Genomic DNA, 18,833 nt, shown 5'->3' with positions numbered 1-18,833 from the left:
CAGACTGCATTCCCATTAGAAAACTTGGAGAAGTTAGGATAGGAAAAAGTTGTTTGGTTTTTTTTTCTTTAGTTATGTGTTTTCAAACTGTTTTGAAGGGTTTATAAACTAGGGCATGCAGTTTGCAATGGATAATCTGCATACTTACTCATTCCCTGACTACAGGCCAGAGGCTTCTCTGTGACAACAAATGAGTTCTGACTGGGCACCAGGTCTGAAAAATATATGTATGCATTGTCACTGCACATCTGGAATTTAGAACTGCTAATGGATATGCTGTGATAGAAAAGAAAAGTGTCTGGCCAATAAACTTGGTTTATATATTTATTTTAAAAAGCATTACCACATTTCTGGCTAGTAGCCTTTCATCCTCTAGACTTTACACCAGTGCATCTGGAATGCTAAGCAGCTCTTTCAGGGATGCAGCCATATCCCAAAAAGCACCTTTTAATTTGAAATAACTTTAAAAACTAATTAAAAAGGAGGAAGGCTTACATACCTAGCCTTGTATATCAGCTCCTACAATCTCAGAAACCACAGGTGAGAATTCTCTCTCAGACTCTCTGTCAACCTACTTTATTTTCCAGGGTGTTGCTATGAACACGTGCAGCTGACTTTGAATAATATATTTTGACCTCATTACATGTGCAACTCAAAAGAGCAATTTTGAGTTGCTTTTTCCCAGGAGTAGCAGTGGAAGTCTGAGCATTTTGAGTTCGTACAAGTCACTTTGACCCCCCTTGTCACCACAGTCATTGAACCCTCAGGCAGAGCTCAGCTCAACTTCTGTAGGGGCAGGGATGGCACGTTTGCCAACTCAGCATCTCTTCAGAGCTGGGAAACAGCAGTGAAAGAAAGCATCAGAGACCAGCAAAGAGAGAAAACTGCAAGACCACTGCCTCTCCAGGCATGCTTACAGGCAGCCACCAGAAAAATACATTCCACAATGATGCATGAAAAGTCTTTCAGCCCAGTTGAAGGCCAGCCTTGTTTACAGACCACCTTTACAGCTCTGAAACTCTGCCAGGGACAGTGCTTCTCATCTTGGTGCAGAGTAATGTGAAAAGCTTCCCCATGCAGAGGTTGTCTTTCATCTTATTGATGTTTGCTTCTGTAAATCCCATACCTGTACGCTGTGTGCTCTGTGCACAGAGTATTTTTTAGGCAGGAACCAACTCCAAGCTGATGGCAGTCCCATGTATGTTTAAGTGAGGATTTGTAGGGCTTGAGTACTGAAAGCCTGGAGAACCAGAGACACATTTTCACTTTCCTCACTCAAGATTAGGAATTAGGATCAAACTGTGGAACTAGGTGTAAAAGATCAGCTTTTTATGATCAGGCCACTCAGATGGCTTATTGGTAGCTGTTTTGATGTCCACATGATGGCATTGCAGATACATGGAGGGTATGAGGAAAAATAATTCATGATCCCCCTTCCCATCCATTTTCCACCCAAGCTCCCATGATTGGCTTTGTCAACAAAACCAGAACGAGCCCAGTCAGTGCTTTATAAAGCTTTATTGCAAGATGTGTTTACATAATGCTGTAGAGGTGAGCTTTTTAACTACTTATATCAAGAACTTTTGGACACTGGTCTGTGGTCAGTTTTCCATATTGACCCTGCATGGCACAGAAAAAAAAAAATAGGGTGTGATTGGATCTTTCCAGACAGTTAAGTGGGAAGAGTGGGGGGAGAAGAGGAGGATAAAAATGAAATTCCCCCTAGTTTACACTAAACGTGACACAGCTTCTGAAGGATCAATACAAATGGTAGGTGAGCTTCGTGTGTAATAAAATCTTAAAAGAGTAATTCAAGTTCTTTATGAAATAGAACAGAAACAAAAATGCATTTTCATGGACAATTAAATTTAACATAGAATGAGTTCACCTAAAATGAGAAAACAACAAACAAAACCAAAAACTCAACCAAAAGGACCTGTAGATAATATCTCTGACCATGCATGGCTTGTTTTTAAATTACAATTCACAGAATAACACTGCTGGAGAGCCTATTTTACACTATGCTACACAGAACATGGAAAAACATGGGTAGTGACATTTACACAATTTTACAGTATTTCTCCTTCGTCTAAGAAACACGTCCTCTTCTACTTTACATTTTTTTACAATTCCCAGCTCACAAAAAAAGGACACTATATGCGCAAAGACAGTCTTTAAAAAGGAGAAATATATCCAATGCTACAAATAAAACTTTTCTTTCACAGAAGCCTCTGTATTAGATAGTGATTAAACAAAATATATCTCTATCTGCCACTCAATGTGAAATGGGACTAATTGAAATTTTTTTTTTTTTGGCATAAACATCAAACTATACATCTCTGAAACTCCTTGCTATATAACTCTTAAACTGCTTGCCAAAAACTTCCTGGGGTCACATCTGAAATGCCAATTGAGCCAGTTGCTGCCCCAGTTGAAGCAAAGGAAGGTGGGCCTTGCACGCTGTTCAAATGTTTGTGAATGGTTTTCAATGGTTGCCTACAACCAAACATTTTCTCATTCAAAACCACTTCAGTTTATTTTCTTTCAGAGCCTGTAAGTACCTGGCAGTTTTTCCTCCAGAGGAACATCAACATTCGTATCCCTTCCAGCTTAAACGAGTGTTTCTTGCATCCTGCTGCTGCAAGCACAGAGCCACCATCTGACTGTGTCCCAGGGTCAGGCTGCCCGCCAGTGCACACTGAGCCTGCCTTGAAGGTAATGGGAGGATTGGAACATGTGCAGTGAGCTACAGGAGCGGAAAGGAGAGAGGAATATGCTCCTGCTTCTGCCTAACACCAGGTCCCTGTGCATCCCTTGGACAGAGGCAGGCAGCGCGTGCACCTGTCCGTGAGCTGCAGAGGAAGGATGAAGGATGTGAAACTGGTGGGCTAGCACCATGTGCCCATTTCATCTCTGTGAAATCAAAGTATTGCAATAGCCACAGCTGCACAGTGGACCTGAAGACAGGCTACTGCCATCAGCCACGCGGTGTCCAAAGCATTTTGGACAGCCACTTGCTGTGGTTACATCCCCAGGGAGGCTGCTGCAGGGCAGATGCCTGACAAAAGGAACCATTTGCTGTACCTACAATGGCATTGTGCCCCTGGGGGTTGCAGTGGTTGTTGAAGTCCTCAAATGTAACTTCTCAATAGCTTTTAGTGTTGGCCAGGGTACATTTAGAGTACAGCACACCAGGGATTTAATGTGCTATCCTGTAGAACCTTACAGGAGGCCCTTGCTGTTCACTCACATAATGACTGACTCAAAATTTCTGTTAAATTGGGACAATAACTCGTATCTTGATATTCACATGTGAGTATCTATTATGCTAAAGCCAAGTTCTTGTCTATTTACAAAACTGATGTGTTATTTTGCTCACAGAATCAACCACTGCAAAGATTCACTAAAAATTAGTGTCAAAATAGAAAAAGAAATGTATTTTTAAAACCATGTTTGAAGCTATTTCCAATATTTAAAGGAGAAAGAAAGACCCTCATTAAACCACCTTTTTTGGTTGATTTTGGATTATGGACAAGGAGCTATCAAACAGAAAGGTCATACATAGCAGCCAAGGGGCTATAAAACATCTGGAATCCATGAGCCTGGTGCCTGGCCTGACTGAAAAGTGTAGAGTGATGAATATAACTTTTGTGAGGGATCTTTTCCTCTCGAGTGTGGCACCCAAGCATTCCCTGGGGGTTTCTTCACTGCAACTGCTACTGAGCGTTATCTCCACTTGGGAGTGAGATTACAGAACGTATTTGCATGCAGTCTGCTTCTAAACATCAAGTGAGATGAAAGAAAATTAGGATGGCTTCCCTTTGGAGGTTATTTCATGTGCTAAATTTTACCTCAGCATCCAGATCAGGAAGGCATTATGGTGGCAGTCAAGCAGACACAGTGCTCTGGGCACTGCAGCTGACTGTATCTATTGGAAAGGGAAGAGAGGTAGTTATTATGGCTGCAAGTGTTTAAAAACAGCATTCATGGATCTCTGAGTGAGAAATGGGAACCTGTGTTACTACATTGTGTATCCCAGATTTTTAGATTTGTCAGAAACAAATCCATATCTCACACAAAACTTGTCTTAAAACAAGTGTTACATCCTTATGGTGGGCTCTTCCAATGATGGAAGGAAGGGCAGGCAGCAGATCAAAACCTGAAGGTTATAACCTCACTAGACAGAGGGATGCATACAGATGTAATGAATTCCTCCACTTCATCTGGAATCCACTAGTTAGATGAAGGGGAACAAATGTTATTCCCACAGTCAGGGCATGCTGGCACTCTGGAGGAAATACTGCCCCCTTACAGATTAGTTGGTCTTTTTTATCAGGAACCAAAATGGAAATCTCTCCTATAGTTTCTGTGCTACACTGTGTCTGATGATCTTGTTGCAATAAACGGTGAGGACAGTGGAATTTATCTGACGGTACACTGGTGCATAAACAAGACCAAGTTATTCCTCAGAAAAGTTGCTATCAGTTTTACAGATAGAGAGCACAAACAGAAAAACAAATGCCATGGAAGAACAGAAAAGGAAGAATCTGCTTCACATGTAAGACACATCCAGAGAATCTGAAAGAAACCACAGTTTTTTTTTTCCACTGAACTTATTCCAACCTCTATTATTCCCCATATTTAATGTTCTCCTTGGTAAGGAGCATATAAAGTTTTGCACCATTTTTGCACAATTTGGAAAATACATCTGCCCAACTATTAGTAATTCACCAGCTATGGTATGTCTCAGAGACAGATGCTGTACTATGCTTAAATGAAACATAGATTTAGAAAGTGGCCACCAACAGCCAAGTGGCGGTGAACTTTCAGCATATTTTAAATAAAACATTAATTTTTAAAGACTTGTTTGATTTTCTCCCTCCAATCAAACATAGGATCTCTGACAGCATAAATGTACTTTGTTGCATTTTTGGGTTTTTTTATCACTTAGCAAGTAGGACAGTTCAACATGACCATTTACATTCAGGGTGTCTTCTTCTTGTTTCAGACTTCAAACACCTCCACGAACCCCCATTACCTTCAGTTCTTTATTCTAAGCATCCTTAAGCAACATTTTATAAGTCCATAGTGGTGAGAAGCACATAAAGATCCACTTTAAAATCCAGATGCTCATAGGTCTTGCCTATTTTACAGTGAAATTAGTTATATGCCACTTCTGTTTCCTAACCCGCTTCTTCCTTTCCATAGCCTTCAAATACACAACATATTGTATTGATTACCCAACTACTGCCTTCTGTCTACTTGTAGAATTGGCTTTTTAACAAATTGAGGGGAAAACCACAAACTCAATGCTGTTCTTAAGAACCATCACTCATTAGTGATTTTATTCCATGGAGATTCAAGGCATCAGCAGATAAAGAATGAAATGTTACAATCAAGAGGGTGGACAGCATAGTAGGATGTTCAGCCACAGGTCTCCCTGCAGTGTTGCCAGCTACCTGGCTCTGTCATCACATGGATGCTGTGCTCAATGCAGTGTGATGGATGACCATGGTTTCTGAGGTTTATTGTGTTTGGTTCAAGTCTCTTGAACAATCTCCACTGATTATCCTGTCCTTAAAGAGAGCAGAGTAGAATAACTTGAAGTACCTGACCAAGTACTGGGTGCCAGAAGCAACATTGCTATGGCATTAGGACCCCAGCATAGACTACTATTTAACTCTATTTTCCAAGTGTGTTTTGCAGCCAAAATGGAACCCTGTTACCATGACTAAACTGCTGCAGTTCCTCAGTTAACCAGCTTGAAAAAAGTCTCAGCTATTACTGCTGTGCAGACATACCCTTACTCTTAGAGGCTAAGGCAACGGAAAGAGACAATCTTGTGCATCCTTGAGGATCTATTGAACATATACAGACTTTGGCTTAAAAAGTTCCCTTTATGTTGTTGTTGTTTGCAGTTCTCTTTAAAATACTTCAGCAGTGGCTGGGGTGACTGTTCAATTCATCTTCACTGGTGTATATGTCCTCCACTTAAAGGCGGATGAGTTGACTAAAGGTTCTTCAAACATGCTGAGGGCAGTTATAAAAGTCAGTTATAAAACTGTGAAATAAGGGCAAATATATTGGAGTTGTTTACTGTGGTACCCACTCCACTGGTATCAAGGATAATCACAAAAAACCAGTAAAGAACAGCAAAAACACAGCAGGCTTTTTAGCAGGGCTATTTCATATTCAGATTCATTAAACTGAAATAAAATCACCACCACATTATCTTGCAGCAGAGAAAAGCAGCATGAAGGGCACAGGCAAGTGAACAAAACTTCTTGATCTTAGCATCCAAATGCATTTATCCAGTATGTAAAATTGTTGACATAGATCTCTCTGAAACTGTACAAATGCAGAGCACAACCACAGCTCAACAAGAGGGGGGAATTGCGTTCTCTCCTCCGTGTGCATGCTGCTATGTACAGTATGGGTGTGCATTAATGCACATGAATTCAGGATCCTAAACTCTCCACTTGTATTGCAGGCCATGGCCTGCCCCACAGGGTGAATCACACTGAACAACACTGAGTTCCTGCAAAAAAGACATTCTTTTCCTCCTGTCCAGGTGGAACAGTAAGGCCCCACAGTGAAAATCATGGTTCAGCTGGCTTCAGCAAAAGCATGATTTCACACCATGACTGCATATGTACAGATACATGCACACATGTCCACACATTCATTCTGTACATATACAAAGGTACACACACATTTTTACATTCTTTGGAGGCAAAATAATAAAATACCCAACAAACCACAGGGTTGCACAGACTGTGCAGCTTTGCTTAATGAATCTGCTTGAGGAAAATTTGGGTTGCTGTAAAAGGAGTTATTTTGCCTCTTTAAGGACTGTTCCTTGCATTGACAAAATGCCGTACATTTACAATGACTAAAACAGGGCACAGGGAAAGCCAACGTAAACACAGCTCACATAATGACAGATAACTTAGAGAGCCCCCTCCTACCCACATCAACACACCATGAGAAGAAGAAGAAGCCATGTGCTTTCACTTAGGAACACTCAAATGCTTCCTCAGTTACCATCTGGATGTCATGCTGAGCTGTGGCACACCCTTCTTCTGCCCTGGATGTGGGGCTTTGCTTTTTGTTGCTTACTAAAATTGAACTAACAGAGGATGGGTTGGGAGCAGCAGAGGAGGCTGGCAGTTCAATGCCACACTGAAGGGTTGTCAGCCTGTGTGCTTCAGATGATTGGCTCTTCTTGTGGCCACCTCTGGGATGTCAAACCTGCATCTCAGAAGTGCTGATGAGGCCCAGTGCTTTGGCTTCTTCTGGTGTTAGCCCACTCTTTAGTGTCCTTCTCACTGCACAGTTGTGAATGCCAAAAGCAGACAAAACAAAACAAAACAACAACAAAAAAAAACCAAAACAAAGCAAAAAACAACAAAGAAAATGCAAACAATTAGAATCAGTAATTACACAAGACTTTCAGCTGCAAAATACCCTGTTAACATGCAAGCTCAATCAAATCAATAGTCGCTATCTATTTAGTGCCTCAAGTTCAGAAACACTGAGTAATGCCCTATGCCAAACCCATGGGAGCATCAACAGCAACTCCGAACAGTCAGGCAAAAATACATTTGTCATTTAGTCAACAAAAAGTTTTAAGGAAAAATGTCACAGCTTCTTAAGAACTTTTTTTCACTGAAATTGTAACAGTATTTTCAGTCCATAGCAAGTATCATCTGCCCTATTATTTTATAATTTCATATGAATTTTTTAAAAGAGTTTTGCGATCTTTGTAAGGATCTATTTATCTATCTACATGCTTTGACACTCTTTAAATTTGTAAAACCCTCCCCTCCAAAGTTGAAAGACTATAAAATTGACTACTTTATAGTTGATTAAAATCATTAAAATGACTGTTTTCATACATGCTCCCCTTTCTTTTGTAATGTTCCCCCATCCTAGTGCCATTTGTGTAATTTTTGCTATTAGCAGTCTGCAGTATTTTAGCTGAATTTAAATGACAAATCTAAGCCAAAATCTTGTTTCTTAATTTTCCATAGAATGTTCTGAACACTAGCCCTGACAAGAGTTTTAAAATTTGTGATTGCCTTTTTTATTCAGAAACAAGTGACTGTGTGACTGCACACATTGAGCATCAGTGTCCTCCTAGTTTTACTGGTGCTTTGATTTTCAGGTGGATGGGCTTTAATTCAAGACACAAGCGGGGTGTTCACACTTTAATGTTCCTCAAGTACAAAATGCACATTGAGAAGTTCAAGCTTCATGCAAAGCATAAACAGTGACTTAATATTGAACAGAATATATTTGGAGCCTAGAAACAATGAACTCTAGAGGAAACTAGTTTTGGAGAAACCAATTGCAAAGAGTGGTCAAGGAGTTCTTGCATCATTTAGCACAGTTAAGATCAGTCATTGACTGAGATATCCAGTCCTTGGAACTGAAACTGGGTGGTCACACTCAAGGGTTGAGCAGGAGTGAGAGAAGGGAATGAATTGGCATAGAAAACAAGGGGATAAGATAAAGGAAGAATATGGCATATCTGAACATTTGATACCATGCAGGTTGAATAAATGGGGTCTATTTCTGATTATCAAACTACTTTCATCAGATACTGAGGTTAATCAAATGAGCTGGGAATGCCATACTTCCAGTTCCTCCATTATCAAACCCTTACTTGAAAACTGTTTTCCAAAGCTCACTCCTTTCTCCTAGATTATTTGTTTTATTAAACATCACCAGGGGTCTGCATGACAGCCTTTTAGGATACCCAGTTTTTCCTACAGTACTGATCAGCAACACCTCCCAAGTTTACCCACACTTAGCTTAAAGCATTGCAAGGTTAAATGAAACTGCCAAAACTAAGTTTAGGAAAGACCAAAAAAGTACTACCAGGAGAGAAATAAACTTCAGAAAATGCTCTGGTCTCCTTGGTAAAGAATAACCAACAGGAATTTTGAGTCAGTTTTTATCACTGGCACTCCTTCTGGCTTCTCAGATTTGATATTCAAAATGTCCATGGTGACAAGTGGTAATTTCTAGATATATGCTGTGGAATACCTTAGGATCTTAAGGTCTCAGTGAATCACCCCATGCTTATTTCCATATCAAAATGAACTGTATGAAGAGTGGAGTGGAAGAAAAAATCCAAGAAAGCTGCAGTAGTAACATTTCTGTCATATTAAACCTGGAGATTTCCCTGTGTATTTCACCTGCTATCTGCCTACACTGCCTCTCCCCTGAATGCTTTTTTTCTTTACCCTCTGTAACATCAACAGCCAAACTTGACCCATAGCTTGTTAGGCCACTAGACAATAGTGTCATGCTAAAAAATAAAGGGGACCAAACTTCCCCAGGGTGGCTGTCTAGATGGCATTTCATCTTCCCGTTGATGCAAAAGTGAACTGGAAAACCAAATGTGGAATGAATTTCCATGTTTTAGACACTTCTGTGGAAGTGTTAAACCAAATGCATTCAGGACTGCTCTCACACATATCCCCAGCTCTCTCAGACCACAGTCACTGACTCACTGACTGACTGACTGACTGACTGACTCACTCACTCACATTTTCAAACTGAGCACAGTAACTACTGTAAAACAAAGCTATTTTTTTCTTGTCAGACAGGAAGAGAACAATTGTTATTCCTGTTTGTAAACATTTCACAGGAACTGATGTACTCTGCTAACACTGGTTAGGTATTGGACTAAACTAAATTCTGCTCTTATTTATGATAAGATAAATCTGGAACAACCTTCTTTAGGTCAGTACAATTGCTACTGCACAAATAATTGAGCTGAGACTCTATCTAACGACTGAAAGAAGAATGAGGGCTTCTGTAAATTCTACCAAACAGAACACAGTTGCCAAATTCCTCCATCAGCCTGAGTAAGAGAATTACTAGTTTACTAGGAAAAGCCAAATGGATCTACAATAATATATAGGTTTCTTTGAAGTAAACTACAGGAGTTTATATTCAGAAACCATAATTAGGAGTTAAAATACCATGGTAGAAACCATCTTCATGGAAAAGCAAGTAGTCTTCTTTATGTTAAACAAGATAAGTCTCTGAATCTCCAGATGCCTACCTATCAAACATACTCAAGTATTAGACTGACATCCTTTTGTATTAACCCTTTGATGACTGAAGGAAAGAAATCCTGTATATAGCAGGTGATAAAGATGAGTGCCCTGCTCTGGGTTTGCTCTATGATTCACACAAGAAGTCTGGAGACCAGCCCCACACTTGTACTTTTTGTGCCACTGCAAAACAAGTAGGAATGGCAATATTCAATGAATTGCTGGGACACAAGCAGCTGTAATTAAACAAAACAACACCAGGTTCTAACTTAGCTCTCCTTTAATACAGAGAATGTTAACTTGGGTTTAAAATATTACAGTGACTTAAGGTATCAAGCAGGAAATTTCCAGCAGGAAAAAAGAAAAAAAGGAGGAAAAAAAAAAGAGCTCCAAATAATGCAGAACTTTGGTGATCATAATGAGATTGTCAAGAAAATAATAAAAAGCAAAGATGTGAAGAATATTTTCAGTGACAAAATGATTCCCATAAAAACTAATGGCTGCTGACTTGTATAAACTAAGCATGTGGGGCCAAACACTGCAATATACTGTGGCTGCTGGCAAGATTAAAGCTGTCCCCCATCAATAGGCAACTGGAAGGATAACAGCTGACAGAACCATGGTCCAGACTCAAATGAGGGAATTCTTAATCTGTAATGCAACAGGCCAGTATGACACAAACGAAGCCACTTAGTGTTTGAAGTATTATGTACTTTGGGAGATGAAAGTAGTTTAATAAAAAGTCTTTTTGTATAAAAATTGTGTCTACTATGCACAAATTACAGTATATTTTCTCATCTGAAGATACAGTGGATGGGTGTGCAGCATACATAGTAACACAGGTTCAAGCCCCCACTATTCTTGCACTGATTTTTTCAATATAAAGGCGTGTGGGTGGTGAAACCAGGAGAAGGTTGAGATATGAACAGGAGCAAAAACTGCTGTGGGAGGTGGGTGAACCTTGTCTTGACATTCTGTTACACAGATGTCCTCAGTCATTTGTGTATTTCCTCATAAAGCTTGGTAGGGTTCCTCTACCTTAGGTCATGAATGTATTCTGTCACCAAAACTGAATGCAGGGAGATATTTTCCTTCCATGTTTTATAGGCAATGCAAAATTACATTTCTCAACCTAGGTCTTCACTCTCCCTGCTTCACTGAACTTTGTCATGTTTCTAACTGGACTAGACATAATATCTTGGCTTGTAAAACTCTTGGCCTGCTGCAGATCACATTAAACTGAGTTATGGAATGAATTTTGGAAGCAGTGACAATAAAAATAAGACTTTCAAATGACCTTTTAGGTTCTTTGAGCAATTTTTAAAACATTTGCTAAAAAAACATAACACAGAGAGAAAATAACTTTTACTCTTGTCACAAGCAAAGCCTGCTGAGATCCCATAACCAAGAAACTAAATGTTGTTTTTCTGGGGTTAGAGGGTATGATATTCTTTATTAATCATGAAATCTAGAATTCTATTTGATATTCTGACAGAATGCAGTGTGCTTAGGATAAACTCAATGACTTTGACTCTGCCTGTTGGGGCAAAATCTACAGACATACACAGCCCTTGCTTTATGCTGGAAAAGTTTTTAAAAAGAGTAATTCCTGAATAATTCCTGAAGCATAGCTTCTCTCTTGGTCAGAGAACGTAATTATCTAGGGTTTGGTTGTTTCTTTAATGAGCAAATAGCACTTTTAATTTCCTTTCTCCATACTTTTCTGTTTTGTTTTGTTTTGTTTTTCTTTTTTTTTTTAAGATTCAACAAAGAGTAAAGATCAGTCTGGCTGGAGCCGTTTTTTCTTGCATTTGCAATGGCTTTTGGCATGCGTGTCTACATTTGTGTGAGTCACTTGTAAGGCAGAATAGATGTGACCATTCTCCTGCTCAGGCAGTCACAGAATGAGTGCTACATTCCTGCTACAAAGATGTGGCAGCCACACAACTTTCCCTTGGTCCCAGCTGCAAAGGTAAAGCAGCAAGTTGCTGATTTGGAATGAAGAAAATTCCACGTGGTGTAAATTACACAGTGTGGACAGCAAAAAGAGCAGATTATAAGAGACAATACAGGCCAGCTCCATCATCTCATTTCATTTAATGTATCTTAGGGCTTTTTTTTTTTGTTACCTATCCACATCCAGCTTGCACACTTAAGTCTATGTTTTCATATATTTACATTTAACATCATGTCTTGGACTTTATTACAGTGAGTCCAGCAATGGCAATTTTCAACTCAAAAGTTCAATCCATACAGCCTTGCTCATATTTTATTTTTATAATCCTTGTCATATTTTTATGCCACTGTCTATATATGTTTAGTTATGCATATATCATTGCTTAATGGAAATGCTATAACATTATATGTAGTGATTTTCTTACAGAGATTTGTAGGTGAGTTTTTGGAGTATATCATACACTTCTTTGAAGAAGTACAGACAACTGAAATGTGGTCTTTGTCTGGGTCAGCCACATAGAACGCTCTCAGAACCAACACATTATTATGCATTATTATTCTGCATCTTTGCTTTGAGTCCTGTCAACACTTCAGTTGATGGCACAAGTCTCTCCTAACAAGAAATCTAGTAGGTCACAATCACCTTTGGGTGTTACTTATGGTGGCTGTGACATAAAGAGGAGTCTAGCAGGGAAAGGACAAACTGGCACTTTATAAGGAAAGCTAAATTACTTTTTTCATCTCCAGGTGGCTTATATTATAGGGAACAAAAAGTAACATTGCTTTAGAGAACCTGGGCTGCATATGAAGAGCATATGTGTTTTCAAAGTAATATTTAACATGTAGTTGAAACTGTTAAAGTTTCCTACTTTATGTATTTCACAGATCATCATTTATGCAGTCCCAACAGCAGGGCAGAAAAGAAGATTTAACTCCTTCCTTGAAAGCCTTCTGTGACAAAATTCCCTTAATTTACATGAATTCCACTATGAAGAGTTACTACTAAAAACAATCCTGCTGTCACCTCTTTCATAATTTCTCCCACTTAACCTCACCAGTCAGAAGTGATTCCACTAATAATAGGTAAAGCATCAGGAGTATAAAGCTCACCAGCAACCAAGGCTGCATGACTGAGTATACAGTGAGTCATGACTGAGTCACTATACACTATTTTCAAGACCAGACTATGCATTAAATATGCACAGGTTGGAAAAAAGACAGGAGATGGGACACAAAAAGTAAATAATCTACTGCAAGTGTTTAAGGCCTGCAGCCTTTACCTTTCATTTGGAATTTTAAAATGACCCACTAAGGGTATTTATCAGGCTCTGAACACAAGAGATGTCTCTTGGAGAGTGACTTAGCAGAGGAGTGTGACCAAGCTGGAGCACCTGGACTCTGCAGAATGCAAATTAATTATTCCCATTAGGAATCCATGCTGGGGAATAAAACAGTAAAAGGCATCCTCTCTATGAGCCCATCAGAAGAAAAATAACTGTGATCAAAACAATCTTGTGAATTCACTAATCAGATGGTGTTATTCTTCCTAGAAAAAACCATATATTTCTTGGCCACAGTGCTGGGGCAAGATAAATGCAAAACAGCTTTTTGTGAAACATTTTTGTTCTTCTTCTTAGAGAGACTTCCCTCCAAACGCTTCTGACACTCGTGTCCAAGCAAATCCCTGCCTTCCCAGCTCCTCCTGCTAATCTCCTTGGTGGCAGCAGAGGGCTCCCTTTGGCAGCGCCACGCTCTGGAAAGCCACACAGGAGATGGTGTTTGTTTGCTGCACTTCTTTAGAAAGGCAGCATGAAAGCCGTCCTGTACCCCTCTGCCTTCTCTCGTTCTCAGATGAGGTGCTTTCCAGAAGAACTCGGTGACTTTGTCAGCCAGCAACTCAGTGCCGCCGAGTTCTTACTAGGATGCTGAAAGACACGATCTTTCAGGAAGGAAGGATGATGAAAATAAGGAATAAATTACTGACTGGAGAAACATTTGCAACTTAGTTTAATACTGAGAGAAAGCAAACAAAATACATATCCTATCGACTTTGGATTAATGGTGTGCAAATCAACTACCCCCTTTTTTTTAGATACTTAAAACTTAGGTATCCTACTTTTGGGAATGAATCCTGTGACAAGAATTCAAAAGCCTTTACCTGTAAAAGATATCAATTAAAATGAAATCAGAAGACAATATAGACAAATTCACTGATGCAGTGAATGACAAACTGGCAAAAGTGAAAACAATTTGTATGTCCTGTAGGATGCAAACAAATGGAGTAAAGATATTTCTTCCTACAGAACTACAATTGAAAAAGTAGCAAAACTGTGTAGCATAATGGTAAATGGTATTTATATAGAAAATGTCAATGCCAATATGCTGTGATCAGGGAACATGAACAGCTTTTTTTCCTACATTTAATACTGATAGCACTTGGTCTTTATCAGCTGCTCATCTCCTGCCAGTTTCCCCTGCATTACCTTCAGCTTGCTCTCTCCTGAAATTAAGCAAGTGCCACTTGGCTAAGAAGAGATGGCCAGAGAGATTCCAGTAGTTTTAAGCCCTTTTCTAAAAGCCCATAGGAAGTTGCATTTGGTTCCCCAGTGTTGGAGACACAGCACAAGGATGGTCTGCCTATGCTGTCAGATCCTGGGGGGACACTGGCTTCACCCGGACAGGCACTTAGTCCCGTGAGGTGACAGCTACTCTAAAACCACCTGGGACCACCCATCATAGCAGCAGTTTTTGCCTTGTTACTGCACCACACCCTCTGTGCTTGGGTTGTAATGTACATGTACATGTGAATGTGTAGTGTTCATATCTCTCTTCTCCCTGTGAAGTGAAATAAACAGGGATAAAAGAGATGCAGTTTTTGTGAGCATTGCATATTTAATTCTGACTTCCCACATCAATGCAATGACTTCTCGCTCCTTTTTCAGGTGATGTTTACAACAATGCTGCCCAGTTTATAGCAAATACTACAATCCACAAAATCTCTAATAGTGGTACAGGAATCCAACATAAAGTTAAGGAATGTTCGTATTGGTGGAGGCTGGGATAATTTGTTATGTGACCTCTATTAAAAAAAAAATAAAATTAAAAAAAGCTGTTTCAATCAGAAAGTTTGAGGTTAGGAGCCCCAAAAGAAACAATTTCTATCAGAATAATACTTATTTTAGAAATGACAATGACTCACAGATTCCTCTAAAATAGTGAGTGGAAAATGAATTTAAGCCTCTTTTACAGGCCATTTTTTAAACAGATATTTAAACCAGCCTTTCAAAAACCCTTTTGTTTTGAAGGCTACGTGATGTAGAATTATACAGGATGATTGCAAGTTCCCTCTACAGTGCTAGGATCAGGCAAACACTCTTGAGCAAATCCTGAGATGTAAGAGATACGGTCTGAAACTCATGGAGACTGCCAACAAAATATATAGGTACTATACATTTGAACAAGCAAAAAGTAGAATGACTACCCCTATCTGTCAAAATCAGATCTCTTAAAAGAAAGCTATTGAAAAACCCTGTAATACACATTGTAAAGTAGAAACTGAACACTCATAAATAAATGTGTGCCAACTTAGAAATGGTATTGACATCAGCAATCACAATAATGTATGCCATCACTTAAAAGGGATAAAACTGAAAACATGGAACCAGCTATTCAGCCTCAAGAGTTAAATAAATTTATAGCTATCAAAACTCATGACAAGTGCTATGGGTTACACAACTAATGGCTAATGGTTATGCAACAGAACGGCAGATATGGTGGTACTTAGGCAAAGGTTGGACTTGATGAAGTTGGAAGTCTCTTCCAACCTGAGTGATTCTGTGCTTCTATCATTCTACCTCTACTGTTTGTTCTCCTACAGCTGTTGATGTTGGCCTCTGGCATAGATGAGATAGGGGACTACAGAGACCTCACCCTAATCAGATACATCAATTTCTAGAACTTACTGTGCTCAATTGCTTTTATTATTAATCCATTAAGTGCTGTTAATAATTTGAATTCATTGGTTTTGTTTTATTTATTGTAGATAATGGAGTTCTATTTTCCTACTTTAGCAAAGATCTTGCCATCTTAAGGATGGAAGAATGTATTACTTAAAAGGCATCCAAGACTCAAGCTATCTTGGCATCTAATGGAGATAACCTTCCAGCTGCCAGAGCTCAAAGTGCTTTATCTCACATTCTATTTTTATTCAATAATTACATTTTTTTTAAACCATGTGCTGGCCTTTTGAAGGCTCAGTACTTTGTGTAGGGACAAACAGACTTTGATACTGAATACCATCAGTCATACATTTACTTTTTCTAAATGCAAGGAATGGCTCCAAAATATGCATCACTAACTAGATTACTCTACCCCATACTCTAACTCCTGATAGGATCCAGCTACTCAAATCCTAAATAATTAATTGCAAATTCAAAGTGATGTTGTTTGCCTTTAAAGCATTTTATATAGTCTTTCTTCTTGCAAGGTTTTAATTTTTTTTTAAAGTATAATTTCCATTAACTCCTGCTTTTAGTCAGGCTATAAATACAAGCAGAACAGTCTCCCTCCTGGTATTTTGGCACTTCTGTACATTTTCAAAGCCAGAAAAAGTAAGTGAAGAGACATGAAACTGAAAAATAATGAAAATAACAAAGAAAATATGAAGAAAAAGTTAAATAATGCACCTTGCGAATGCTCAACAAAAAATATGCACCTTTGTATTCAAATAGTGTCCCATGTAGTACTTTGTTTCTTACAACATGTTTATTCACAAGCAGCACTGCATGTGATAGTAAAACTTGGCTGAAGCTGGTGTCCATGCCTTGTCCTTTGGCACAGCTCTTTCCCATATTTTAGCACCTGTTGACACCAGGCTGATTCCTATTTCACTTTTACAGTATGAAATACCTGACCTAGGATGTTCTGTAATTAAATTTAATCCAGCAGCCCTGAGTTTACTTGTCTAGGATTCAGGTAAACTTGACTCAATTCCTATCTCCACCTACTCAAGTGGTGCCTCAGACCCATTTCTGCATCATGATTTGTAAGAATTTGCTACTCCCTGTAAGCCATTACACAAATAAAATACAAACCCTTATGAGATGTTTCCATACCTCAAGGGTCTGTCATTATTAGGCTAACACATGATTTCAAAGCCTGATAAAAGAATAAGGCATTATAATGTATCTCTCTTTTTTAAACATCAAAAATCAGTTTGATCATATTATCTCACATAAATAATAAATTAAATTGTGGTTCAATTATTATGCGTTCCAAACCCTCTTTTCTAAGTCAAATCTAAAGCAGATTTTAAATCTTAATGAAATCTAAGAGTAATAGGAGTGTGCACACTCACACAGAGACACTCTGAGATAAAACAATGTGTGGGGAAACAAGGCTCTCACTCTGCGCCGTCCCCATGCAGTGTCTCCAGCAGCATCTGATAAAACCATCAGTGTGCTACTCATCATCAAATACCAATCACACCCAGGCCGTACATTATAGCTCAGCATCCAGGGTCAAATGAAGATCTAGATCCAAACAGTGCTGCACAGTCAAGCCATCTTTAAAGAGCTATTTCCTCATAAATAAATAGCCCTGTTTGGCTATTTATTTCTAAGAAATTCACAAGTGTTGCTCACAATTTCTAAGCACTCACAAGTGTTGCAAAGTGTATGCTAGAATTAGTGCAAATATCTTCCATATGCTCATTCATGTTTAATAAACTGGAGTGATTTTTCCTGATGCTGACTCATAGGAATTGTATCATTCTCCTGAGACAGATCCATCTAGTTCAATGAGACCAACACAGAGATGGCACCACAGCAAGAGCCTAATCCTGAGAAGACTGATTTTCCCTTAAGGGATCTATATTTAAATAGACAGTGTTGACAGGAAAGAAAACAGTAGTATCTTCCTATTTGCTATTACGGTGTTTTGGGGAGGCTCTTTAATTAAATATATGTAAGTAAAACATTGTATCTTATGTATGATAGTGCTATTCTTTATGGAATTTGGAATATCAAGTAGAGTGATTCCTAAAACTTTCTTATCCCAACTTTCCCTTGCACTCATTGTTTGTTATGGCACCATTGGTGAAGGCTTTCCTAAACTCACCAGAGAACCAGACAATCCTAATTATATTATCTTTATTTCATTGCTAAGTTGAACATGTCTCTATAATGCTATAGAAAACCTTCTCACAGGAAGCTGCCCTCAGACTGCAAGAACAGAAACTATATATTTTCAACTTAATTTTTATGCTTTTAAAACATGCTGAACTGACATCTCTTGTGGCTGGAGCCTATTTTTTTACACACAGAATATAAATATAAGAGAAAAAAAAACCCACAGCAGAATCTTCCCATGGCACCTTCCTTTGAAGCTGTCTTTGAATGATTACCTAGCATTTCAATTTCGTTGGCTCATTCCTGTGGCTTTCTGATGAACAAGTACAACTGCAATGTTATTTTCTCAGATATAATGCCACTCTAGTGCATCTGGGAGGCAGGTCACTGAACACCTGTCGTAAGTCAGTGACTTCCAATTCATTACTGTACTTTTAAACAACAAATTTTATCCTGAAAATCTTCCACTGTATAAAGGTCTAGCACAGAATCTCTCCAGATCATCACAGGAACTCAGCTGTTATGCACTTATCATGTACCTTAGATTTCTGTAATTCACTTCAGCTCCCACAGAACAAATTCCTTCCGACTAGTCATATCTCGATTTATCAGTGACCCTTTCCATCTTCAAGCAACAGATACAGACATTTCCATCTGGATGACTCCCTGCCTTATTCCT

The 18,833-nt window shown here is 38.9% G+C and overlaps 1 protein-coding gene across 13 annotated transcripts in view; it reads right to left on the bottom strand.

Annotated features, from left to right (window-relative positions):
* Nucleotides 1–1,503: 1,503 nt before the first annotated feature.
* FHOD3 (formin homology 2 domain containing 3) overlaps nt 1,504–18,833 on the bottom strand; it is a 376,649-nt gene continuing 359,319 nt past the window's right edge. For all 13 annotated transcript variants that reach the window (XM_038126866.1, XM_038126862.1, XM_038126863.1 and 10 more), the window contains one exon: nt 1,504–7,328. Coding sequence is in view for 12 of the 13 variants with exons in the window: in XM_038126862.1 (XP_037982790.1) it covers nt 7,246–7,328 (83 nt within the window). In the remaining variant the exon portion in view is untranslated. The remainder of the gene's footprint in view (nt 7,329–18,833) is intronic.

This window comes from Motacilla alba, chromosome 2, assembly GCF_015832195.1.
Source record: "Motacilla alba alba isolate MOTALB_02 chromosome 2, Motacilla_alba_V1.0_pri, whole genome shotgun sequence".
NCBI classification, from domain to species: domain Eukaryota; kingdom Metazoa; phylum Chordata; class Aves; order Passeriformes; family Motacillidae; genus Motacilla; species Motacilla alba.
This window is presented reverse-complemented; position numbering and strand designations above follow the sequence as displayed.